General features: G+C 38.7%; 1 protein-coding gene across 2 annotated transcripts in view; it reads left to right on the top strand.

Moving 5' to 3' along the window:
- The window catches only part of RNF128 (ring finger protein 128), a 92,187-nt gene that overhangs the window by 7,556 nt on the left and 57,419 nt on the right, over nt 1-27,212 (top strand). Inside the window, exon 1 of one of the 2 annotated variants that reach the window (XM_012451669.2) lies at nt 25,513-26,221. The exons of the other annotated variant lie outside the window; for it this stretch is intronic. Coding sequence (XP_012307092.1) covers nt 25,738-26,221 — 484 coding nt within the window. The 5' untranslated portion in view covers nt 25,513-25,737. Of the gene's footprint in view, nt 1-25,512; nt 26,222-27,212 lie in introns of those variants that run through there. 2 annotated transcript variants of the gene reach the window in all.

Below are 27,212 nucleotides of genomic sequence, written 5' to 3'. Positions count from 1 at the left end.
AAGAATCAAAAAATAGATTTCATTGCATTTACATATGATTCCAAGTTTAGTGTCAAGTTGTAAAACACAAACAAAAAGTAAAAGCATCTTGACAAATTAGGAAAATTATTTATTAAGAACAAAATGAAGTACCATGGTGAATAGTAAAGAATAATAAATGTGGGAACAGATATAAAATAGAAATATATGGGCAAAAAAGATAGCTTTCTAAGCAAAATATTTGGCAACTACATTGTACCACAAGTCAAATAAAGAATGACATATTTTTAAAACTGAGATTATCATGGGATGTATTCATACGTATATAACATGTTAGGTCTGGAAAATAACTCAGCTATACTTGGAATTCATGAATCTCTGCAAACATTATAAGCTTTTGTTTTACCTGGCTTACAACAACAAATGATTTTAGTACCTCTTGCATGCTTTCACACAAATGCCCAAGTGCCCGCCTCCCCTAGGTACAGGCACATACAAACATAATTGCATAAAAATGTATGTTTATAAGGAAATCTAGATATAGTACCTCTGGGGACCGGTTTCCAGATAAAAACAAAATTAGTAAATTTACTGTGATCCCTTTCAATTACATTTCATGTACCTTTTCTCCATTTTAAAATCAAAGAACATTTTGAAAGCATCTAAACAGGTGCTATTTGTTCATTAATATATCCTTGGCTTAACTCTTGGCCTCTTCCTCCTAAATTCTTAGTATTTCATTTATTATATTATGATTTGCTGTTCAGACATAGATTTCCCTCAGAATTCCTCACAGTTATTAGAAAAGAGTGTGTGTGTAAATACACACAGAACAATGCCTGAGCAAGATTGTATAAAGTAGGCTACTTGCTCTTGAATACTCTCTCTCTCTGCCTTTGTCATTTCAGCAGCCCACAGTTCCTAAGTGCCCTTACCCCAGCTTTCCCTCTTCCTTCATTTAAGAGTACATTCAATAGGCAGCAAGACATCATATAAACAAATTATACCTGTTTCTGTCTAAACTTGCATGTTTTACGTCCTACTTATTTAGAAAACTGTTCAATATTCAGGTGCTATTTTGATAAAGTTGGGGGAGGGATTTTACTTGTGGCACCTGGAAACAACACACCTTAAGAGAAAAACAAAACAGATTTCTTCCTGGTGATATCAGGACCTTTGACAGAACTTCGGAAGAGTGAATTCCAGGAGATGATTTCAGAGTGTCCCTCGTTACATAATGCAAGCAACAACCTGTTCCATCTATGCTCAGGGCCTGCTTTCTGCACATAAATATTCAACAGTATAGTAATGTTAATTGTAATGTAAATATTTAACAATATAGTAATGTTAACTGTAACTTTTTAGAGTTTTAGATGTATATCATATCTTTTTCTAAATTTTTAATGACATATATTATCAGCATGACCAAACTAATGACTTTGATATGCAATGATAGTAACACAAAGTAGTTAAATAAATTCATCTCTAGCAATAATCAATACACTGACATCTCCTCTGTGGGGAGAACAAATAAAGAGAAATGAAAATTTGCTTAATAGTTACTTGCTTTCCATTTATATTTTAAATGACTGTCTCAGCATCATTTCTCATAATAAATTGGAGCTCTTTATTTCTTTCAGTAATGTACCTGTTAAAATATCTGTTTTTCCTTCCCCTTTATGAGGGCAGTTGTTAATAGTAAGTACTCTGGTAGCTATGTGCCATTCTTCTAAGTGTAATCATCCCAACAACTCCTACGAGGTATATAGTGTCAGTATCTCCATTTTATATATAAGAAAACTGAGGCACAAAGAGATTGGTTAATTTTCCCATGATCATGCAGCTAGTACATTTCAAAGCTGAGGTTTGAAACCTAATATCCTAATAATTAAGAGTCTGTGCTCTTAATCAGTACACAATAGTACCTCTCTAGTGAGCATATACTATGGAAGGCACTGTAGTGAAAAATGGTACAAAAATATCATCATTGCCCTCAAGGAGGGAAATGTAGTCGGGGGACTAATATTTATACAAGTCATAAAAGGCAGAATAGAAACGTTAAGGCTATTGGAACTGAAACAGTCAAGAAATTGTAAAGGTCACAGTGTTGGAACACAGAAGGTGATAGCAGAGAAGTTCAAAGACCAGTACTGGGAATATGAAAGTGAGAGAGTTATAGAATAACCAATCGGAAAGTGGGATATTTCTGTTAGGATTTCAGAGGTTTAGCAATTAGGATGCTGATAATATCTAGAGTATGGCCATGGAATTGGGGTCCATAAAGTGGAATGGAGACAAAAATTCCTGAAGTTGAATCACGCTGAGGCCACAATGTTGGATGATGTAAGGATTTGGGGATGAAAAGGATGTCTGTGATCCAAATGATAATGTCTTCAATAAATGTGGGGAATTGACTGGGAGGTTGGTCCATGGGCAAGCAGAGAGGAAAGTAATAGAGAGTGTTAAAACAAAATGCTCTGAGTCTCCAAGAAACAGATTTTTGATTCATAAGAGTGGGAGAGTAGTCTGGAAACAACAATGTGAGAGTGAAGAGACTCCTGTGCCTTGAAATATGTGGGGCACGAACAGATGAGCTACCTTTACTGAAAATGTCTGAAGGAGAAGTCATGTCCTCATGATAAGATAGCTTTTGGTTGAGTCAGGAACCACAGGGAACCCACAGTGAAGAGAAGACAAGGAAAGTATACAAGTTTAATATGTGTCACGTAACCAGAGATCTAGAAGACACAATGGAAACTTTGGGGAGAGGAGAAGCAGAAGAAGAAAGTAATGAGCAGTACAGAGAGAGGAGTACAGAAGTAAATAGTAAGCAAATGAGTTTCCATTTGAGGCACTAGCTAAGGATGAAATGAATATGAGACCAGGTGGCAATAATGTAAAGATTTGAAACGAAATTCTGGAGTAAACTTGTCTCAGGCAAGTATGGGACTTGGTTTATCAATGTAAAAGGCTAGCATTGTATACAAAACATAAAAGCATTATTTACAAGGGAGCAGGCAGTCTTGAAGGAGCTGGGAAGGGCAGAGCTGAACAGATTAATGATGAAAATGTGAATGAATTTAAATCAGAAGGGTTTGTTCCTAGAGCTATGATTGTAGATCACAGGGATGGAGAAGCATGTCAATGTTTCGGCAGGAAGGGAGGGTACGCTGGAGAGTAACAGGTGCTAAATGACCTGAATATAAAACTAACCTGCCCTAGGGTTCCAAATGGAACTGCTTTATAGTCTTAATCCATGTACAATTTGGTACTTGACTTGAGTGTCACCTGGGTATCTGGAGGATGTTGCATAAAAATAGGAAATCATTATAAAGAACAAGCACATGAAAAATTCTTTGGGGCCATTTTAATAAATCAAATGGCTGGAAAATGATCTGTTATGGCTAATGCTAATTACTTATCTGCACTGATAAGATTAGGATTTTAGTAAAAACTGGTAGAAACTTAGTGAAGTCCTTAGGATGTCAAAATTGCAATCATTAAATGCCTGGATACCCTGCATTCCAGAACTGAATTAAATCCAATCGACATTTATTTGTGTATATTTTTAGCTTTCAAATAGAAATGTAAATTGAGTTCTTTTCCTCAAAGCAGTCAATTCAGCAGCGGAAGAGAAGTGCAGAATCAGTCAAATAAGATGTTTGATATTATTTTAGTTCTAAATATGTCAGCATGGACCGAATAACCATTTTTCAGAAATAATTTTTCCACTGATTTTTTTAGCCTCATATAGGATGCAGCCAGCATCTAAATGCTTAGTAACTTACGTATAGCAACATTAGCTGCAGTTGGAGGCCATAGTGGTTACATCTGAGAAATGCAATATCATTTCAACCATACAAACAGGCAAACACTCTTAGAAAATTAGTTTTGTTAAAAAGCTAGGATATGCAAAATGGCCATATTTACCAAAGCGATTTGTGAGGGTTTCTTGGAACAGAACTCAGAGATAGGTGGGTAAATCACATTTTGGTTAAAGGAGGGTATATAATTTGATTGTTTCACAAAGAATGCATCTTTCTCACCTGAAAGCTGCCTTCCATTACCTCAACAAGGGCAACTTAAAGAAGGCCTAAAGAGAAATACCAGGGCTCTAACCTGATGCATTACCACATGATACCTCAATGGCCTGGGAGGTCAAGGGGTGAAGAGAAGCCCTAGGGTATGAAGCCCTGGGACACTATTCATTCTTGTTTAATTGTCCATAGCCTTAGCCAAGGATAGCTTTGCAGTGTGGCTAGGAGGAAATCTGTTAGGGAGAGCAAGTTCTGGCTGACTTGGGTTTTCTAACTTGAGAATAAGAGAAGGCAAAAAATGTGATGTTTTTCATCTAAAAAACAAGGATTTACTTATTAACTCAAGGAATATTTACTGAGAGTCAACTATTTGTCCTCCCAAGTTTTAAATTTCATAATTCTATCTCTGAACCTTCAAGCATGCATGGCTTCTACCAAAAGCAGTGAGATGTAGTAGTGATTCAAGGCATAGGCTTTGTGGGAGGATAGAACTGGGTTTGAATCCCAGATCTGCTGTTTGTTTTCTAGATGTGTGATCTTGGACTAGTTACTTAATCACTCTGAATTTCAGTCTTCTGACATCAGTCATCTCATCTATAAAATGGAAATACTAGCAATACTACTTTAAATGGCAAAAGATGTATAGGATCTGATAAGAAATAAGAGTATGTGGTACTACTTTATATAGGGTGGTTGTAAGGATTAAATTAGATAATGCATATAAAGAAGGCACTTTGCACAATGTCTGTTCTATAGCAGACAGTAAAAACTGGCAGTAGCAAGATGATGCTCATGAAGTCATCTTTATTTTTGGTTCACTCTCCCTCTTGTTCACCTATCAATGTCTCTTTCTCATTTTAAACTATTGGACAAAAATGTGTGTCCTACAAGAAGTCTTTTTTGGCTAACAGTTTATCCTGATCTTTCCTTTACCTGGCACATGTTCAAAATTTACATACATAGTTTGGGTCATGCTAATTTTGCTTTTTTGTCTATTTTTATGTATTCTTATATATTCATTTGTATAATTCCTGAATTCCTACTTATCATACAATAATAGATTCATAGATCAAACACAAAAGAATATAACATTTCCATGTACTCCAGGAATCCCTTAAACTAAAGTCCTGTCCAGTGATCGTTCATTTACTACTTGGGCACTTTCAGAGACAGAGACTTCATCATCTCGCAAGGCAGTTCAGTTCATTGCTGAACAGCTCAAGTTTTTAGAAAGTTATTTTTCAAACTATGCCAAAATGTGCTTTCCTCTAACTTTCACACATTTTTCCTTGGTGTGCCTTCCTGAACAATATAGGACATATTTGAAGTTGTCTTCTATTTATTTTATATCATCCAGTCAATTCCCAATCAGTGGTATTGATTCATTGGCTTTTTTTTAACTAATGGTAGAATTTCAATGTTCTTACCACTAAAATAATAATAAATAGATAATTTTTAAATTTTTTCTGTTGGTGGGATGGGGGTACTCCATCTGCTTTTTGAGGATGACTTTACTTTTATGTCTTGGAGAAGGATTTGGGGGCCAGTCATCTGTGCAATGTGGGTTTTTTGGGTCTGAGGAATCCCCCTGCCCACCAATATTCTCCTCCTTATTAATATGCTGTCTAAATTTTCATCCTTCACTAAAACAGCATTCCTTTGAGTTTTAAAAGCCATAGGGTCTTAGAGTTCTTTTTAGAAAGGTACATGGTCCAAGGAAAAATAACACCAACTGAAAACTACCGATACCTTAGCAGGAATTAATTCATTGATGGCAACCTGAGTGTAAAATAGCAGATTTGATTGAGGTGTGATCTGGAAGCAGTACAAGACTAAAGGACATCCAGGGACTTTGTTTCATTCATACCAGGCCCTCATTGATGGATGAATAAATGAGAGTATGAAAATGATTGAATGAGGCTGGAAAAGTAGAGTATCCCCCTAAACAAATATTACCTACTTCGTAATTCTATCTAGAGCCATTTAAGTGTGATAACACCAGAAAGATTGGGATTCCTTCACTTAATGACACCATGCTGACTTTTAACAGAGTACTCTTTTAATCTCTGTCTGTTCTCCCCACTGCTATTTGATGTCTCATCTTTAGCTGGCAGTTGGAGACATGACTTCTTTGTTAGGCTGCTTCTATATAAAGTTCTGGCAGTAGGAACTGCCTAGATTACCAACAGTGATTCACACAGCAACATAAAGTGCTTACACCCACACAGGGTCATGGAGTGAAGGAACCGGATACTAATTCAGGTCTTGTTTCACTGCACAATATTGTAGAAGTAGTTAACATTACTCTCCACTTATCTACATAAGCTATTGTAGATGTAGTGATCTCTATCATACTATGTGAATTTGAGTAGAGTATTAAAAACCTCATTAATTCTTACCAGTGTTTAAGTTTAAAATGTGGGATTAGCACTTAGAGGAGTGAGATTATTAAGTGCCTTCAGAGAATAGGAACTCTTTAAGTAGTATATAGAAACAACTGTTTCCTGCAAACAATATTTGCCTATTCAATAAAGCAGATCCAGCAGCGCTTCTCTTCGGCATCATTTTAGTAGTGATTCATTTGTGTTGTTGTATTACTTGAAAATAATAAAGCTGCATTTTGTATATTTTTAAAACTTTGAGAGGAAGGCCTACTTGACAGCAGGTTTCTTAACAATGAAAGGTTATATTTAAAAATACATAAAATGCCTGTTTTGAGACTATACAGTAATGTAATCAAAGCTAATGAAATATAGAAATCTGCTTCAAAGAACAATGTAAGTGATTTTAGTTAATAGTTCAGTTGCTTCTATGCAAATTAAGACTTCCTAAAGCACCAGAAAAATTGTGGGGTTTTTTTCCCAGTGAAGAACTTATATACAATATGAATTTCCTTTACCATGGAATGTGTACTACTCATTCTCCAAAATAATGAAATATTACTATATTCCATAATTCAAGTTATAGAACTCGCCAACTTCAAGGAAGTCTGATTAGTATAGTTTCACTCTATTTGCAAAATAATAGTGAAAGTAGGGTTCTGTTTCCTTTATTCTGTATGCTCGGACCGTACTTCTGACAACGAAAAAAAGTTGTATCTAAAAGAATATTCCCATTGCTCATTTGTGGATATTGTTCACATTATTGGATATCCTATTAATGCTTCTCTGAAGAAATAGATGTTCACAGTCCATTAATCCTTACTCTATAAATACCTAAAATGTTAGAAAAGTGATAAATATCGATAAAACTTGTCTCCTTCAAGCAATAATACGTTATGAATCTTCTACTTAGGCTTCCATTTCACCGAATTGTGCCCTTTAACTGTAATTACATTTTTATAATATGACGCTATGGTGATTTGGTTTTGTTTTATATTCATTTGGAACATTTTTCTGTTACAACTTCTTTTTGTTTTTTTCTTTGAGACAGAGTTTCTTCGCTCTGGTTGCACAGGCTGGAATGCAATGGCACGATCTCGGCTCACCACAACCTCTGCCTCCTGGATTCAAGCGATTCTCCTGCGCCTCAGCGTCGCGAGTAGCTGGGATTACAGGCATGCACCACCACACCTGGCTAATTTTGTATTTTTACTAGAGACAGAGTTTCTCCATGTTGATCAGGATGGTCTCAACCTCCCGACCTCAGGTAATCCGCCCTCCTTAGCCTCCCAAAAGTGCTGAGATTATAGGCATGAGCCACCACACCCTGCCTGTTATAACTTCTTATGGGAATGTTTTTATTTCCCTACAGTAAGATCTTAGAGATAGTTTATATTTTTTAGAAAGTTTTCCTCAATCACATATCCTATTTGTACTTTACGGAAAGAAAATAGTACTCAGAATAGAAGGGTAATTTAAGACTTTTACCTTCAGCCAAACAAAATGGCAAAAACAAACAAACACTCCAATGTCCTAAATTTACTTTCATATCAATTTTAATTACTGCATGAATTGTATTCTGATTCCTGAGAAGCTGAACAGTAAAGTACCATGTTCTACTGAAATATGAAAAAAATAGATAATCTCTATTCCTTTAATATGGTTGTTTTCCTGACCCTGAGTCTGTTTCACCCTTGTCTTTGATATACCACTAGAATTTGTTATGAACAAAAGGAAAGCAACGAAGACATACACAACAAAAGGCAAATTTCTAGTTCTCCAAGCACTACTTTTGCACTTGTTATTATAAATTATGTTAAAATGGTGTAAACAATCATGGATAATGTATTAGGAAACTCAGAGAACTACAGTTGATTGAGGATATTGACTTAAATGAGTCAGAAGAATTTTCAGTTTGATAAAATTAATACCTTTTGGAGTTTCAGGGGTATCAAAAGCTGATATGGCTGGGCACTGTGACTCACACCTGTAATCCCAGAACTTTGGGAGGCTGAGGCGGGCAGATCACTTGAGGTCAGGAGTATGAGACCAGCCTAGCCAACAAGGTGAAACTCTGTCTCTAATCAAATACAAAAATTAGCAGGGCATGGTAGCAGGGGCCTGTAATTCCAGCTTCTGGAGAGGCTGAGGCAGGAGAATTGCTTGAACCTAGGAGGCACAGGTTGCAGTGAGCTGAGATCGTGCCACTGTACTCCAGCCTGGGCAAGATTTCATCTAAAAAAAAAAAAAAAACTGATCTGGGTGCCTTAGGGAGAAATTCGAAAATAAAATAGCCTGCTGTATTCTGGCCAATTTTATTTTTTGTGTGTCTGTTGGCACTGGGCGATGTGGAAATAATAGTCTCTCTAGGTTCCGTCTAGTTTTGTGGTTTGCCTCTTCTGAAGCCATAAGCAGGAATATGTGGTCAACTGAAATGTGACTTATATGTGTACAATGTATGCAACTGAACTGTGCACAACCCCATTTGACAGTGAAGGAAATTGGTGGGAAAATACTTCCTGAATATTTGCTACTTTACCACGCAGAATGTTGAAAAATATTTTGATCCACAGTAAATATAGAAATAATTTTCGCGGTGGGCATTGAACAATGAGAACACATGGACACAGGGAAGGAAGCATCACACACTGGGATCTGCCGGGGGAAAATAGGGGAGGGACAGAGGTGGGTGGGGAGTTGGGGAGAGATAACATGGGGAGAAATGCCAGATATAGGTGATGGGGAGGAAGACAGCAAATCATACTGCCATGTGTGTACCTATGCAACAATCTTGCATGTTCTTCACATGTACTCCAAAACCTAAAATGCAATTAAAAAAAAAAGAATTTGAATTAAAGAAAAAGAAAAAAAAGAAATAATTTTTGCTGAAAAAACCACTGAATCGAATTCCTCATTCTCAAAACACCCACTTAATTTATAGGAAGATATACTTATTTATAGGGGCTGGCCTCTCTCCCCGCTTACCCACTGCCTAGCCCCATGGGAGGGGAGGTTTGGAGTGAAAATGCACTTTGCAAACCCTGCAAAAATCTGGAATTAGTATCCACCCCTTCACAGATATTGTCTTGTGGCTGGTAGAATTATTTAGTTGGTTTACAAATTTATGGAGCTATCACCTGACAGTAAGATCATTTTGTTTCATAAAACACAGGGGAATTCCTAAGCACATAACAAAGTTTTCATTTATTTGGGCCTAGACAGTATTTTAAATCTGACTTTAAAACTAGGTAATTGAGCCAGACTTATCCATACCAAAAAAAATTGTGAATTTGTATTTAGGATTTATTCATTGCGTACTATAGTTACAGTGGAATTCCTTTTCTCAACCCACTGTACCACTGGATGACACAGCGTTTTTTTGTTCCAACCTTACAAAAGAAAGGCCCAGTAGAGGGCATGTTGAACATCTTTATGACTAATTCAAAAACCTCAGTACTTGTCTCAAGCATATTTAAATGATAACGTGCTTTTATTTTGATTTTTTCCATATTTTTAAATTTTTATTTTAAGTTCTAGAATACATGTGCAGGACGTGCAGGTTTGGGTAACTTGTTATATTGGCATCTGAAATCAAATTTCCAATGCCTTCTGACACCATATGGCAACTGTTTCAATTCAGAGAACACCAAGACACTCAGCCAAGGTCAGCCAAATTGATTTAAATAAAACAAAAATCAATCTAATTGATTATTTTAAAACTAACCATCTTGAAGATGTGAATAAATTCCCAGAATGAATAAGATCAGTAAGTTCATAGAATCCTTTTAGTGGCTACATGCTCATGGGAGTAAGGTGACATACAGAATACAAATATGATAAGTTTTGCCATTAATTTAACTATTTGCATGTGGCTAGCCCACCGATAGTGTTTAAATCTCAGGTTAACTTCCTCTGATCACTCAGCATACTTCAGAGTTGCTTCTTTATAGGTCTGAAGAGAATTCCTGCATAAAACATAAGATGAAAATGTGCTGAAAATGTGCTGAAGTTGGCATTTCAAAGTCAACTTTGAATGTCTTTTTGATAATCTACTCCTTTGTATTATCTACATCACTGCTTCCCATCTACTGGTATCTGTAACTGACTCAATTCCTTTTTAAAGAATAATAAGCAGCAACCCTGAGAAAACGATACCTTGCTTTAGGTGGAAAATGAAATTCAATTCAAAAAAGAAAAAAGTTAATTTTAACATCTGAAGAAGAAAGCCAGTAAAGCAAGGTTATTGTTAATGTTTTAAGACTATAATTATTAATTCTTCTAAGAGAAATATCATTAGAGCTTTGATATATCACTAACACTTTGAGCATGAGCGCCTTTTATTCCTAAATATCTGACAAACTACAATGAATCAGAATGCTATGTTTTACAAGACATAAGTTCCCTTACATATTCTCCACATTTTTTCTGCCTACACATCTAAAATGTTACTCAACTCAGCTATTTTTCCTATTGCAGTATTTAAAATTTTGCTATTCCCTCTTTCTATTTTAATAACCCTTTGCCACAGTTAATATCATACGTTTACTAAAAGATATACTATTTGAACAAAGTGACTGAACATTCCACTTTTAACTAATTGTTTCGGTGTTATGTAGATAAGCCTGATTCTTGACTATCTCCTAATTCTTCAAGTTATAAGTAGATTAAGTAGAGAATGTTACTTTCTTTTTCTTTTCTTTCTTTTTTTTTTTTTTTTTTAAATACAGTCTCGATCTGTGGCTCAGGCTGGAGTGCAGTGGCACTATCTAGGCTCACTGCAACCTCTGCCCCCTGGGTTCAAGTGATTCTCCTGAGTCAGCCTCCCGAGTAGCTGGGAGTGTAGGCACCCACCACCTTGCCCTTCTATTTTTTGTATTTTATTAGAGACGAGTTTTCACCATGTTGGCCAGGCTGGTCTCAAACTCCGGAGTTCAAGTGGTCCCCCACTCCTGCGTTGGGCATCCGAATTGCTGGGATTACAGCTGTGAGCCACTGTCCCTGGCCTGATGAAGACAAGAAGAAGAAGAAAAGAAGAAGAAGAAAAGAATAAGAATAAGAATAAGAAGAAGAAGAAGAAGAAGAAGAAGAAGAAGAAGAGGAGGAGGAGGAGAAGAAGGGGGGAGGGGAAGAGGAAGGGGAAGGGGAGGAGGAAGGAGAAGAAAGTCTCAGCCAGGCTCAGTGGTTCACACCTGTAATCCAAGCACTTTGGGAAGTGGAGGCAGGTGAACTGCTTGTGCCCAGGAGTTGGGGACCAACCTGGCCAAGAGAATGAAACCTCATCTCTACTAAAAATACAAAAATTAGCCAGACGTGGTGGCACAGGCTGTAGTCCCAGCTACTCGGCAGACTGAGGTGGGAGGATTGCTTGAGCCTGCAAGACGGAGGTTGCAGTCACAGAGATCAGCCACTGCACTCCAGCCTGGGCGACAGAGCAAGACTCTGTCTCAAAAAATTAATTACTAGCAAATCTTATATTGAATGGTCTAGAGCAATGCTGTCCAATAGAACATTTTACAATGATACAAAATTCTATCTCTATGTTGAATATGTAGCCACAAGCCACCTGTGGCTACTGAGTGCTTGAAATACAGCTAATGCCACTGAAAAACTGAATTTTTAATATAAAAAATGTAAATAACCACATGAGCCTATTGGCTACCATACTGAACAGTATAGCAGTATATGAACATGAACATGGGGTCGTTGAATAACTTTCATAAGGTCTATAAACTCTTTGAAATTGTGCACAAAATTCTGTGTGTTCATTTATTTTGTACCTAGGTTTCATCAAATTTTCAGAGGTAACACTGACCTCGAAAAGGTTAAAAACTACTATAGCAGAAGTAGTTGCTCTTTTTGAGCTTTATGTTTTGTGACAACAAAGTTAAAGCTAGAAACACGGTGAATTTTCCGAATGCTTCAACAACAACAAAAAAATAATGATTTCCTAAAGTTGAATTCAAATAATGCATTATACAATTCTACAATCAACATATATTCCTCTTTTTAAAAAAACTTTTTATTTAAAAAAATGTGGATTTACATGCAGTTGTAAGAAAAAGAAAAATCCCGTATACCCTTCATCCCTTTACCCAGTTTTTCCCAGTGGTATCACCTTGTATAACGATAGTACAATATTACAACCAGGAAATTGAAATTGATACAATCCACCCACCTTACTCAGATTTCACTAGTTTTACATTCAATCATATGCATGTTCTACACAATTTTATCGCATATGTAGGTTCAAGTGACTATCACCACAGTTAAGATTCAGAACAGCTCCATTGTAACAGAGCTACCTCGTATTGTCCCTTTATAGCATAAAGGACCTCCACCCCATAATCCCTTATTAACTCTGGGCAACCACTAATCTGCTATTAGTATAATTTTATCATTTCAAAAAGTGGTATACAAATTGAATCTTATTTTACATAAACTTTTTGGGATTGATTTTTTTCATTCAGTATAATTCTCGGAGGATTCACCCAGATTGTTGCATATATTAATAGCTCCTTTCTTTCTTTGCTGAGTGATATTCCATGGTATGAATGTACCACAGTTTGTTTTACCATTCACTCAGTGAAGGACATTTATGTCGTTTCCAAATTTTGGCAATTATGAATTAAGCTGCTATGAAAATTCGTGAATGGGTTTTTGTGAATGTAATTTTTCATTTTCTGAGATAAAGGTCCATGACTGAAATTGGTCAGTTGAATGTTAGTTTTATAAGAAACTGCCAGACTGTTTTCCAGATTGGCCGTGCCATCTTACATTCCCATCAAAACATGTATGTATGATCCAGTTTCTCCACATCCTTAAAACATTTGGTGTAGACACATTTTTCTTTAAATTTTAGCCATTCTGGTAGGTATGCAGTGATATCACATTGTGGTTTTAATGCATTTCCCTAATAGCTAATGACATTTAACATCTTTTCATATGCTTATTTTCCATCTGTATATCCTCTTTGGTGAAATGTTTATTCATGTCTTTTATAGTCAGAAACAAGCATCCGAAATAGGAAAAAGTTCTTTTTACATAGGAATTCAAGTAATCAGTGCATAATATGGTTTTATAAAAGAAAGAAATGTTGTTCAATGGGGATTTTTTAAATTGGCTGTCTGCTAAGACAGATGCCCTAATATTAACTCTTACTTACACAGTGAAGATGTTTTTGTGGAGGATTAGGAAAATAGGATATAGGAACAACACTTGCCTTTCTGATACCTTGACTGTAGACAGAATTGAGAGAATACAACTGGAGATAAAAGAGAGCTTTTGGCAGGCATCAGATTCAATCGTTTCATGAATGCATTTTCTAGCAAGTATCTGTAGTGCAGCTATTTTATGTCCTTTGCATGTTTTGGATATATTTAGATGTCATTTGTTGCCTTGTTTTAGGAGTCCGGGCTGTGTACCCACCTGGACAGATAGCTGTCTGCTACACTTTAGGCAGGGCAACAGAATTGCCTGAAGGCTAACCTACTCTTCTCCTCATGAAAGAGATTGAATAAAAAATCTACAATGGCAGTTCGCTGCCCAGTGAATCAAGACCAACTCCAAAATATGTTATTCAAGGTCAACAAAGCCCTAACCTACTTTTTCTGCCCAATCTCTCACTCCTCCTCCTCTTGTGCTCTAGCCAAATGATAATACTGTTTCCCAAATCCACTCTGCTCTTTCCTGACTCTGAGCTTTTGTTCCTGCTGTATTCTTTACTGAAATACCTTTCCTCACCATTTGTGTCTATCAAAATCCCACCTATCCCTCAAGGCCCTGTGCAGATGTTACTTTCTCCATGAAACATCCCCTAATTCCTTGAGTCAGAGGCAAACATTCCTGCCTGTATTCTAGCACAGGACTTTGTACTCCCTCCCAGCACTTATCTCTCTGACCACGCTTTTGTTTAAATGTCATGCCAATGCAATAACAGGGATGAATCTCAACTGCATTTTGCTAAGTGAAAGAAGTCAGACACAAAAGGCTACATGTATATGACAATCCTGAAAAGGCAAAAACCATAGAGAAAGAAAACACATGAATAGTTACCAGGGATCAAAACTGGAAGGGGGCTTTGACTATAAAGGCATAGCATGAGGGAGATTTTGTGATGAAACCGTTCTATATCTTGATTGTGGTGGTAGTGGTTAAATGACTGTACATATTTGACAAAAACTATATAACCGTATGCTAAAAAGGGTGAATTTTACTCTATGTAAATTATACCTTAACAAAAACATTAGGAAAAAAATCATACAAGTTAGGCAGCAAACTAGACAGCCTGCCCTCAAATTCTTACCAACCATTTACTTGCTCTTCAAGTGATGTGCCAGAGTAAGATCTATGGCTACAAAGAAGATACATGGTCCCTTCTTTCAAGAGACTGTCTCTAATCAAGGAGATAGACATGTAAGTAAATAAATGCAATATAATCTGAAAGATGCTATGTTTATTACAGGTATGTGTAAAATACAGTGAAGAGGTAAAGGAGGCAGTGGTCAGATTGACTTAGATTGTTGAGGGCCTAGAATTCCAAGTTAAGAAATACATATTTTATTCAATATGTAATGAAAAGTGACATAATCATAGCTAGGTTTTAGAAAGTATAATCTGGCTGTAATATGAAGGATGATTTGGAATAGGAAGAGACTAAAATCAATTAGAAGGCTATTTACAATCATCTAAAAAATTAATATCACTGCTCTTCTCCACTAGTAGACAATTGAGATCAGACTGTGCTTTCAATTCAAACTTATATTACTGATAATCTAGATACATGCAAGTAAAAAAAAAAGAAGATCCTCAAAACTTTTCTTGATACAGTTTATCCCCAGTAAACTGAGATCTTTAATGAAGGGACCTTGTCACATTCATCTTTTTACTTTCCCCAGCAAATTTGTAGGACTTTGTAGACAACACAAGCTCTAAAAATGTCTATTCTAATTAATAGAGTGGATAAGCCGGGCATGTTGACTCACGCCTCTAATCACAGCACTTTGGGAGGCCAAAGCGGGTGGATCACGAGGTCAGGAGATCGAGATCATCCTGGCCTACATGGTGAAACCTCGTCTCTAATAAAAGACAGAAAAAAAAAAAAAAAATTGCCAGAGATGGTGGTGCATGCCTGTAGTTCCAGCTACTCAGGAGGCTGAGGCAGGGGAATTGCTTGAACCTGGGTGGCGGAGGTTGCAGTGAGCTGAGATCACGCCACTGCACTCCAGCCTGGCAACAGAGCGAGGCTTCATCTCAAAAAATAAAAAATATATAGATAGAAGAATTTTCTTTTAAATCACTGAAACTCCAAAATAGAAAATTATAATTCCTGCATGCCCAATGATAATTATTGCTTACAATTGTATGTTACAATTCCTAGAGGATAAGGTTGATAAAAATATGTATTCCTTAATTTGTATACTTAATATAGAGATTAAGTGGGATTCGACTAGCACATTTTCCCCTAGCAATACTGTTTTATTGAAAGTCTTCTGGTCTTTGCTTATTCACTGCTACCTGTTACAACTTGCAATAAGTGACAAGCGTAAGATTCTGTTGCAAACCGGACAATAGCAGGCAGTATAAATCTACTCATTAGTAGAGTGCTCTTAAGCAATTCATTTTTGTCTCTGTCTTAGAAATTGGAAAGCTCTGCCCAAAATGCCATCCATGGGGCATGTTGAAAGCAGTGACATATGTTAGCCTCCTTACTGGAATGTGTGTACTCAAGAGTTTTTATTCTGTTTTAAATCTAACCAATAGAAGGCCCTAAAACCAGGAGGAAGCTGTGCCCTAAACACCATTTAGAGCCCAATTATGACTGGCAAGACCTCTCATCAGGTCTCTAAATACCTCCATCATCACCTAAGGAAACTAAGACATTGCCAGCCTGACCAACATGGTGAAACCCCTTCTTTACTAAAAATACAAAATTTAGCAGGGCATGGTGGCGAGTGCCTGTAATTCCAGCTACTTGGAAGGCTTAGGCAGGAGAATTGCTTGAACCCAGGAGGTAGAGATTGCAGTGAGCAGAGATCTTGCCATTGCACTCCAGCCTGGGCAACAGAGTGAGACCCTGTCTCAAAAAAAAAAAAGAAAGAAAAGAAAAGAAAACTAAGACATTTAATGAACTAATGGGATCATTGAAGATAAACTTAATAAGCCTCTTCTTCAAACAAACAAGACTTTCAGGGTTTCAATTTCTGCCCTCGTTTTCCACCCTCAAAAAACAAACATTGCTGAGCCACTTCATTGCATCTGATAAAAGACTTTCTGTGGCTCTAGAGTTTACAGCATCCAGAATATTCAGCAGTCATAGATGTCTGTGTCTGAACTAGTTTACTATGAAGAAGATAAAACATTTTGATGCTATCTACACAGAAAGTTACACAAAGATGGTTTAGAAAAGCTGTACCTCCCCCTCCCCTCAGCTATTTGGAAGCTTGCCGGCTAAGGGAGACATGATTTTATAGATGCCAGGGTGTGCTCTGATTCAATGCATCTGGGCCTTTTTTTTTCCTTTTGATGTTCCCGTTAGTATTTTTCCCCATTAAAGTTCTTGTACTTTGATTTGTGGTGAAGTCAAAACTGAAGTCATTTTTGTAGCCACAAAATACCTTGTTGTGAAGGCCTGCTTGTTCCTTGCCTGTTTCCTGCTACCAACATAACCATAACACTAGTCTAATGCTGGTGTGACAGAACTTAATTACTGTGTGAATTATGACTGGCAAGGCAGCCAATTTCAGTTGTCTCAACTATGTGCTAGCACCTGGTCACTTATTGCTGGATACTTGTTTACACCAAGTTATTGATCAAGTTTGAGTCCTGGGCAGCTGCCACTAATCCTAATGCATATAGTTGACAGCTGTGAATTTGTGACTTTACCCCTTGCAATACAAAGGTGGCCTTTCCCCACACTCATGAATACTTTAACTTCCAAAGGGTAAGTCTTAATAGCTGATTGTGATTACATAATACAATAGAAGGACATTTATTCATAAATTGTTTTTTCAGGAGCCCCAGCCTTACTAGAAATTATCAAATTAGGTTTCTATCAGAAAGGAATTCCATTTCCTGTAGATTAAAAAAAAATTACTGCCATGGACATTTTTTTTTTGAAACAGAGTCTCACTCTGTTGCCCCAGTTGGAGTGCAGTTGTGTGATCTCAGCTCACTGTAACCTCCACCTTCTGGATTCAAGTAATTCTCCTGCCTCAGTCTCTCGAGTACCTGAGATTACAGGTATGCTCCACCATAGCAGGCTATTTTTTTTATTTAAGTAGAAACGTGGTTTTGCCATGTTGGCCAGGCTGGTCTCAAACTCCTGATCTCAGGTGATCCAGCCGCTTTGGCCTCCCAAAGTGCTGAGATTACAGGCGTGAGCCACTGTGTCTGGCCATGGGCGTTTTTAAGAACTTAATTTCTCCCTAACATGCATTGGCTATTTATTCTGATGCCCTCCCTTCCCCCACCCCTCCAGCAGGCCCCTGTGTGTGTGGTTCCTCTCCTTGTGTCTGTGTGTTCTCATTGTTCAGCTAACACTTACAAGTGGGAGCATGCAGTGTTTGGTTTTCTGTTTCTGTGTTAGTTTGCTGGGGATGGTGGCTTCCAGCTCCATCCCTGTCCCTGCAAAGGACGTGATCTCATCCTTTTTTATGGCTGTTCTGTTTTTAAAAAAAAAATTGTTAAGACTTGTTTTGTGACATACCACATGGTTTATCCTAAAGAATGTTCTATGTGCTTTTGAGAAATATATGTACTCTGCAGCTGTCGGACAGAATGTTTTGTAAATGTCTGCAGTTGGGTCCACTTGGTCAACAGCACAATTTAACTCTGATTTTTGTTGTTGTTGTTGTTGATTTTCTGTCTGGACAATCTGTCCATTTCGGAAGTGGGATGTCAAATTCCCCTACTATTACTGTATTGCAGTCAATCTCTCCTTTTAGGTTTATTAATATTTGTTTTATATATTTGTGTGCTCAGTGTTAGATGCATATATATTTGGGATTGTTATATCCTCTTGCTGTGCTGACCCCTTCATTATTATGTAGTGGCCTTCATTGTCTTTTTTATCTGATGTGAGTATAGCTCCTGCTGCTCTTTTTTGGTTTCCATTTGCATTAAATATCTTTTCCCAATCTTTTTTTTTTAAAAAAGAACTTAATTTCTCCCTAATTTATTAAACTGATTTTTATCCATGCCTGCCTGCCAGGTCCACTACAGGCATGGATAAAAAGGCTCTTCTCTCATTTGTCCTAGGCAATAGCAAGATCATAGATATTTATTTTAGATATACTATCTGATTTGTTAGGCTTTCATCTAATGGAATATTAAGTGGTTCAAAATGTATCAGTTCAATTTTTTTGTTAGTAGTATCGCTATTTTACTTGAGAAAGAAGAAACAGACTTCCTCAATGTCACATAACCAGTCAACAGCAGAGTTAAAAATAAGAACAGAGACAAGAATAGGGGGATTCTGTGGATCTTTTCTACTGAGTGTTATAATGGATCTGATGAATGGATTGGAAATGAACCTCAAATACGTGGTCATATTTGTAGGGCACAGTTCATGAAAACATTTTCCTCTCCCACTTTCCCCAAGTAATTGTTTTTCTTTCTTTAATAAGATATACAGAAATTCTCTTGTGGTCACAGGTGTTATTTTTTCAGAATCTGCACCTTATTGGAAACCTGAAAAAGAAAGATAGGAGACTGCATGAGACTAGATGAGTTTCCCAAGTAGGTTTGCCCAATACCACAGTGGGGAGTAAAGACCACTCATCTCCATAGTTCCTTTCAGCACCTCCCTTGCTCAATTTGCCCCCGTGCCTTGGGTCCTTCCCCACTCTTTATCCCTCTCCTTCTCAACAATCTGTGATTCTCTCAGTCGCCTCCCTAAACTCAAGACATCTAGTTTGATATCCCAATAGCAATCAAGTGCATACAATTTAGCTCAAGTTTTCTGCAATGTCCTCCACCAACACAATTATTTTCTCCCATCCAAGTACTAACCAGACCCGACCCTGCTTAGCTTCACGAGATCAGATGAGATCAGGCGCGTTCAGGGTGGTATGGCCATAGACCACAATTGCTTTCTCATTTAGACATATATATTTTTTATTTTTTGTAGAGACAGGGTCTCGCTATGTTGCTCAGGCTTGTCTCAAACTCCTGGGCTCAAGCAACTCTCCTGCCTCAGCTTCTCAAAGTGCTGGGATTACAGGCATGAGCCACCACACCCAGCCTCAGAATCTCTGTTATCTAAGATTTCTGGGGCTGCTCAGCAGGATTCCGGTGAGGGGGGTTCTTAGTATGCTAAAATGTGTGGCTGAAGAAAGTCCATTTTTCCTGCCTTGTAATAATGTTCTCTCTATGTATGTGTAGAGGTAGTACAGCAGAATGAAACAGCATGGAATTTGGAGTCATACATACCTCTGTGTGAATTCCAACTCCACCACTTACCAACCATGTGACCTTCATTAAGATTCTTCATTTTTCTGAGTCTCATTTTCCTCATCTGAAAAAAATGTGAATTATAATAGGATATTATTATCTGTTGTGAAAATCAAATGATATCATTAATATATGGAAAGTACCTGGCCCATAGTAGGCTCTCAATGGTAGTTTAATTAAAGTTATGGATATGAAAAGATTATTCTTAATTTTAGATATAGCATATCTACTGTTTGTAAAGCCCCCTCTCTGTAATTCTGTCCTTTCTTTGGGTGCATGAAAACTTTGCTTTAAAAAAAAAATCCCCTGTTTTCTAATGGCTGTATACTAACTTGAGCTGACTGAGGTTTAACCTGCATTTGCAAGCGAAGTTCTGTTATTTGGAAGTATGCTGTTGGCATCATGCTTTGGTTTTTCGTTTTGTTTTGTTGGCTGCTTCTTCTCTCCACACACCCACCATTTTCTTCTTGATATCCTTAGAGCAGCTGCCTGGAGTGGAAATTTATCGGCATCCCTTGTCTACACATTCTCTATACCTATGTTATTGAGCTGTGTATCCGCCATCACCTAGATGCCAGGATATTTTTTCTCCCAAGTTGTGCTTTGCCATTTATTTCATGGTAAGAAGCCAGATGTGATGTCTCATTTCTTGCAAACATATTAAAGGCGGAACACTACCGTCCATCTCTATACCTCTGTAGAGACTATGTGATGGGAAACTAAATCTGCCACCATGGTTCCCTACTGTTGCTCCTGCAGGATGCTGTTCTGCTTATCAGTTCATCATTATATAGTGAACTGCTCAGGGCAGCTTTCAGTTTGGTATTGCTGATACAAATATTTGGCAGGGTAGGCCTTTGTGGTAGGATTTAAAGAATTCAAAAAGGCTCCTGGCCCAAATATATCTCCCTCAGTGGTCACAGTGCCTGAAATGCATACATGAGATATTTCACTTGAACTTTCTCTTTTTGGTATAATGCAACATTCAAATGTGAATGGCGTTCTCCAGAGGGAAAATAGTTAAGTTATTATCAACTATTAATACTTAGAGGCAGAACTGCATTGGAATCCTTCTGTTCCTGGCTATACGCGTTTTGGCAGCTTGCTGTAATTCTCTCTGGGCCAGTTTTCTCTTCTGTAAAAATGGGGTTAGTAATAGATACTTATGGGATCAAATGAGATAATGCATGTAAAAACATATAGTAAATGCTCAATGAACAGTAGGTGTTATTAGTCTTACAGAGAGTAGGACTACAAGGGAATGTATTTGGGACTAGCAAATTTGGTTTGTCACATATAAGGTGAAGTCTGGTACAGGGGTTTGCTCTGAGCAAAGGACCTGGTGGAGTAGTGTTATGGCTAGAGAGTAGTGTGGTGATTCTGGGGGCCTGGGTTTGGAAGAGAAGGGTGGAAGGAATAAGAAGGACTGAAACAGGGTCAAATTATACTTATGTTAACTTTCCAACAAGAAAAGTGTAGTCTCACTCAGGATAGCATGTTTCGTGAAGTAGTGAGCTCTGACACTGGAAGTGTTCAAGCAGACGCCGGATGCTAGCTACCTGTCAGGAATACATTAGTCTACCCTAGGGCTCCTCAAATATATGTAAATACAGATCCCCTGGGGATCACGTTAAAAGGCAGGTTCCGAGTCAGTTGGTCTGGGTGGAACCTGTGATTCTGCATTTCTAACCAGCTCGCTGATGATGCTGATGCTCCTGATCAACAGACCTCAGTATTGGTAGCAAGGCTCTGTTGTAATTAGAAAATAACTCATAGTGAGATAGAGGAATATGGTTGGGGAAAGCCAGTGGGTTTCCCAGGCAAGTCTCCACCGGAGTGGAAGGACTTTGTTGCAGTCATGATCTACAATCTGGTTCTTAGCTTTGTAAGCCTTGAAATTTGATTGGTAGTATAACCAGAGACTAGGCTCCTGGGGACTGACTCACACTTAACCAAATTCACAAGAGACCAATATATAAGCCAGAATGCCAGTTGATTAATTTATAATGAGAAGTATAACTTCCAAGTGGACCAGATACTAGTGTTTGCTAATCAGTGCATTATCTCCCTGTAGGCATATTTACATGAGGAGCTAACTGATAATAAGTAGGGTTGCTTGGTGAGGATGAACTCAGAGCAAGGGGAGTTCGTAGGATGATTTTAATGACTCACATTATCAAGCTATGGTAGTCTGATGCCTCCATTCCACAATGGAGGCATCAGACTAGTTCTAGAGATACTGGCCTCATCACTAGATTCTCTTTCACCAGTTTTGTCCTCATACAATCCATATGATCTCTTCAAGTTCAAATCTGATCATATCATTCGTTTGCTCCATTGACTTCAATATAAAATCACAAGTTTAAACTCATTATTACAAAATGTTTAAAATACTGTATACAGAAAAGTTGAAAAAAAAAAAGTACAGTGAGTACCCATATGCCCACCATCTAGGTTTATCACTTGGTATCATTTTGTCATATTTGCTTTATGTATGTGTATATACATGCGCATGCATATCGAGTCCATACTCTTTAATATAATTTTCTAAACTCTTCGTGTTCTGGCACAACTTATTTGACTACCTTCACTTCCCTTGGCTCCTCCTTTGCAACCTTGCATCCCAACCATACCAAACTACTGAATGGTAGTTCCCTGAATGTTCTTTGGAGTTCTTATATAGTATACTCTTGCTTATGCCTGAAAATCCTTACTTTCTTTGCTTGGATCACTCCATTTGTTCTTTAAGACTCAGTCACACCCATGTTGCTCTAGCGCCTTATACTTTTCTTAGTCATAACATGTATTACACTGTACTGTTATTGATAGTTTATCTCTCTGACTGTCTCACTAGACCATGAGCTCATTGAGGGCAGGGACTGTTTCTTTTGTCTCTCTACACCCCTCCCATGCTTTGCACTTAATAGGTGTTCAGTAATCAGAAATTCAACTGCCTAGCATACAGTTCTATCTGGTTACATCATAGATACCTCAAAATCAACATATCTAAAGTGAACTCATCTCTTCCTTCTACCCATTCTATACATTTAAAACCCTCTTCCTGTATTCCCTGATTGAATGTCATCTAGTCAACCAAGCCGAAAACCTCAGAGCAACTTCTACCTCCTCTTTCTCTTTCATCCCCAAACCAAGTCCTGTTGATTCTACCTTCAAAGAACATTCCCATTCTGCTCACTTTTCTTCATGTCCACTACCTGTCTATCCAAGCCACCTTCATCTCTGACCTATAGCACTGACAACCATCTTTTATATGGGCTCCCGCTGCTATTCTTAGAACCTCCAATCTATTTTTCACAGAGAAGGCATAATGATCTCTAAACTTCAGATCTGATTCTATTACTCTCTGCTTAAACTCTGATTATATTACTTCTTGTTTTTGGATAAAGTCTTAACTCCCTAGCTTTACCCAAAGGACTCTCAAGAACTGACCCTGACGTGCCTCTCCAACCTGAATTGTTACTGCCCTCCCTCTGTTACTTTAGTTTCCAACCGTTTTGCATTTACTGGGCCTGTAGTAATTGTAGCTTCCTAACATTTTCTGTTTCATATCTCAACGCCTTTACTTGTGTTGTTTTCTGCCTAGAAAAGTTAACCCCCTCAAACTCAGCCCAGGTGTAACCTCCTGTGGGAAGCTTTTCCTTACTTCCCAGTCTGGGTTAGGTATTTCTCTGTTATCCACTACTGCCCTTTCATATCTCTATCATAGTGCTTACACTGTATACATGTATCACTCTCTACTGCACTTATCATTTTACTTGTCCTTCTCATCAAAGCTAATTTATGAGCTTCTTGATAGGAAACTTGATGTCTTATTTGATTTTGTACAATGTTCAGCCCATGGCTTATGGCAGATGTACAACAAATATTTAAGAAAATAATGAATGGATAAACATTAATAAATGTCTCTCTGAACTTCATTTTTGTAGATGTAAAATACCGCCTTTCTTTTGAACACATTATTTCTTCAAAGTACAATACAGTTGGCTGTCATTCAAGTAATATTGATTGAATTTTCAATGTTCTTTACCAGCAAAATCAGACAATTTCTGGAATTGTACCATTTCTTAGAGGTGGTTGGTCCTACCCATTTTTTCACTTAGGTAACTTTTATCTCAGAGATTATCATCAGTATTTGGGGGTACCATGCTATTGGTCCCATATACCCACCTTGACCTCTAAAGTCCCTTTTAATACCTAGAGTATATGTTTCACAAAATTGTCCATTTATTTATGTTCTAGGTGTTGTTTGGTATATGACGCTAATTTTCCTCCAGGTTTCTCTCAAGCTATAAGAGTATCAAGTACAGAATTGTTCCATGCTTAGTCTTAGGAAATAATGTTGATTAAGTAAATGCTGGGCCAGGGATTGAGGGGAGTAACTGATCAGAAATTTAACAAATGTCGAGCTGCGTAAAGTAGATTATATTTCTTTGAACTGAAAAAGTGGCTAAGACTGAACATCTTGAACATCATTTTCTCTGATATTACCTCAAATTAACAACTTTAAGATTATTTTAGAATTGTATCCCTGAGCCTGTTCAATAATCTTAATATTTAACATGTAATTTTTATATATTGCTAAGCATTGTTCTAAGTGCTTTACATGTAGTAACTCATTTAACCATCTGAACACTCTGTAAGGTAGGTGCTATTATTATCCCCCGTTTACAGATGATGAGGAAACTGAGCCACAGAGAAGTTCCCCAAGGTCAAAAGTTATTCATAACTATCAGACACCAGGTGTATTAATTCAGCTTAATTCAAGACTCATTTGTTAACCACCTAATAAATGTAATAGTTGACAGGGTAGACAAAAATTATATACTTAAGCAAGGATAAATCATAATGCAATAGTGCCATGAGTGAATCATCTAGGCGAGTCAGGCTCCTTTCAGTTAGTGGGAAATGGAGAAAGATAATGTAGTTAAGATCATGGATAGTACAGGAATATTTGCTTGGGCAAGTCAGGTTTGTGGAAAATACAGAAAAAAAGCCTTGGTTCTGAGGTGTGTGAAAACAGTTATTCTTTTGTGAGGACTAAGATTACTTTTAGAAGGGGCATCTGATGCAGTACAATAAACCTGGGGTAACGGTAAGGAAATACACATGTATGAGGCTTCTTAGGATCAGGGAAAGAGAAAGGTGCCATATGAAGTCAGTAGGAAAGGGTAGCAATGCGCTTTTCCTGCCCTTCCCTCCACCCTTCCCCCCTCTCCTCCCCCCAGAGAATCTGTAAATAGCCTGATTCTACCCAAATTCCTTCCCTACCCAAATTCCCTTGACTACAACTCAGACCCTTTGGATCTGCGCTTTTTGGAAGTACTGTACTTTCACATTCTGGCTCTGTAAGCCCGAAACGTCCTTTAGGCAAATGTTAGGAGGGGAAAATGTATTCTTACAATTCAAAACCGACTCGAATCCTACCAGAAAGCATTATATTTGCGGACTTCATCGTACCTCGCCTGTCCGTTTTTTATAAAACTACGCGACCCACCTGGCTACACAGCCTCAGATCCTATTCTAACATCGTTCCATCCTGTTACCCTTTTAAGAGGCGGATCCCGCAGTGTCCTTTCCTCCCTCCCAGCCACCTCTACCCCCCAGTCGGCTGGGCGGAGCTTCATGCTAAAGCCCCAGAGCCCGACGCGGCCGCAGCGGTAGGGGAAAGAGCTGAAGCTCGGAGGAGCTGCGTCTGCGGCAACCTGTCTGCTGACGCTACGTGCCTCCTGGCTCCGACCTAGCTCGCAGCTCACAGTCTCACTCCGTTCCTTCCCTACCTGGCGTGTACCTACCTGCTCAAGGCCAGGGTCCTGCCAAGCTCTAGGAGGGCGAGTGCCAGGGGCACTAGGGAGCTGCGGAGCGCGCGCGCCATGGGGCCACCGCCTGGGGCCGGGGTCTCCTGCCGCGTTGGCTGTGGCTCTTCCCGATTGCTGGCATGGTGCTTCCTGCTGGCCCTAAGTCCGCAGGCCCCCGGCTCCCGGGGGGCCGAAGCAGTGTGGACCGCGTACCTCAACGTGTCCTGGCGGGTTCCGCACACCGGAGTGAACCGTACGGTGTGGGAGCTGAGTGAGGAGGGCGTGTACGGCCAGGACTCGCCGCTGGAGCCTGTGGCTGGGGTCCTGGTACCGCCCGACGGGCCCGGGGCGCTCAACGCCTGTAACCCGCACACGAATTTCACGGTGCCCACGGTTTGGGGAAGCACCGTACAAGTCTCTTGGTTGGCCCTCATCCAACGCGGCGGGGGCTGCACCTTCGCAGACAAGATCCATCTGGCTTATGAGAGAGGGGCGTCTGGAGCCGTCATCTTTAACTTCCCGGGGACCCGCAATGAGGTCATCCCCATGTCTCACCCCGGTGAGTGCAGCTACTAGATTGCACCCCTCCAGACCTCTGCCATGGCCAGGTTTTCTTATTTTCCTCATTGCCTTCCTCTCCCTATCCCCTTACTCCCAAGGAAAGTGGGTGATCTTTCTGTCCCCACAGAGTGGGGCACGGTCCTCCCCAAGATTCACCAGGCGTGGGGGTTGGGCGGAAAAAAAATCCCTCATTTGCCTCTCTGGTGGAAAAGGGTAAGACAAACCGGGTGCAGAGGCTGGCAAATCAAGGACTGTTTGGGCTGTTTGCGTTCCCTTTTCCTGGCGTTTCACAAGGGTGTCTAGCCTTGGATTAAGTGGTGGTGGGCACGGGCTGTTAAATAACCGAGAAGATCACCTAGAAATCTCTTCCTCACTCTGCTGTTTAGCAACCTCGGACTGACAGCAGATTTTCCCCTCCTCTCCCTGTTTTTCTCTCCATGTTTCCTGGGATCAAATACTAGATTGTGTTACTGTGCCCTCTTAACCTCATTGCAATTTTGGTGGAAACTTTGCTTAGTTCTTGGGTTCTTCTCTGCCCAGTGGTCTCAAGTCCCAAATGACTGTTGATATCAATGCTTTTGTTTGCTTCTGAAAAATCTGATTTAGGTTATTGAGTTGCAAAACAGGTGACTAATGTTCTTGAAAAAGAGGTTTCTGTATGAGGATAGCAAAGGCCTAGACTTTAGAGGAAAAATAGTCCAGGTATTTCTTAAATTCATGGAGCTGGTGTGGGGATACTATTTTTCCCCCTTCGGTTATCCTTCCATAAATCTCCCTATTTGTGATTAGGTATCCGTGCCCTGTGTACATAGTTATCCTAGACCCTAAAGGACAAACGGGGGAAGGTGGAAAAAAAAAGGAAGAGACACGTGTAATAGCAGTGTATCATAGTGTTTAAAAGCTGGGCCTCAAGTAAGAGCTTGGTTCAAATTCCTAATCTGTTGCTTCCTAGTCCTGTGACCTTGGGCAACTTATTTGAAGTCTTAGAG

The sequence above is a fragment of the Aotus nancymaae genome, unplaced genomic scaffold (genome assembly GCF_030222135.1).
Source record: "Aotus nancymaae isolate 86718 unplaced genomic scaffold, 86718_ANA_hifiasm-v0.15.2.pri h1tg000004l, whole genome shotgun sequence".
Taxonomy (NCBI): Eukaryota; Metazoa; Chordata; class Mammalia; order Primates; family Aotidae; genus Aotus; species Aotus nancymaae.
Note: the sequence above shows the minus strand (reverse complement) of the source record. Positions and strands in the feature narration are given on the sequence as shown.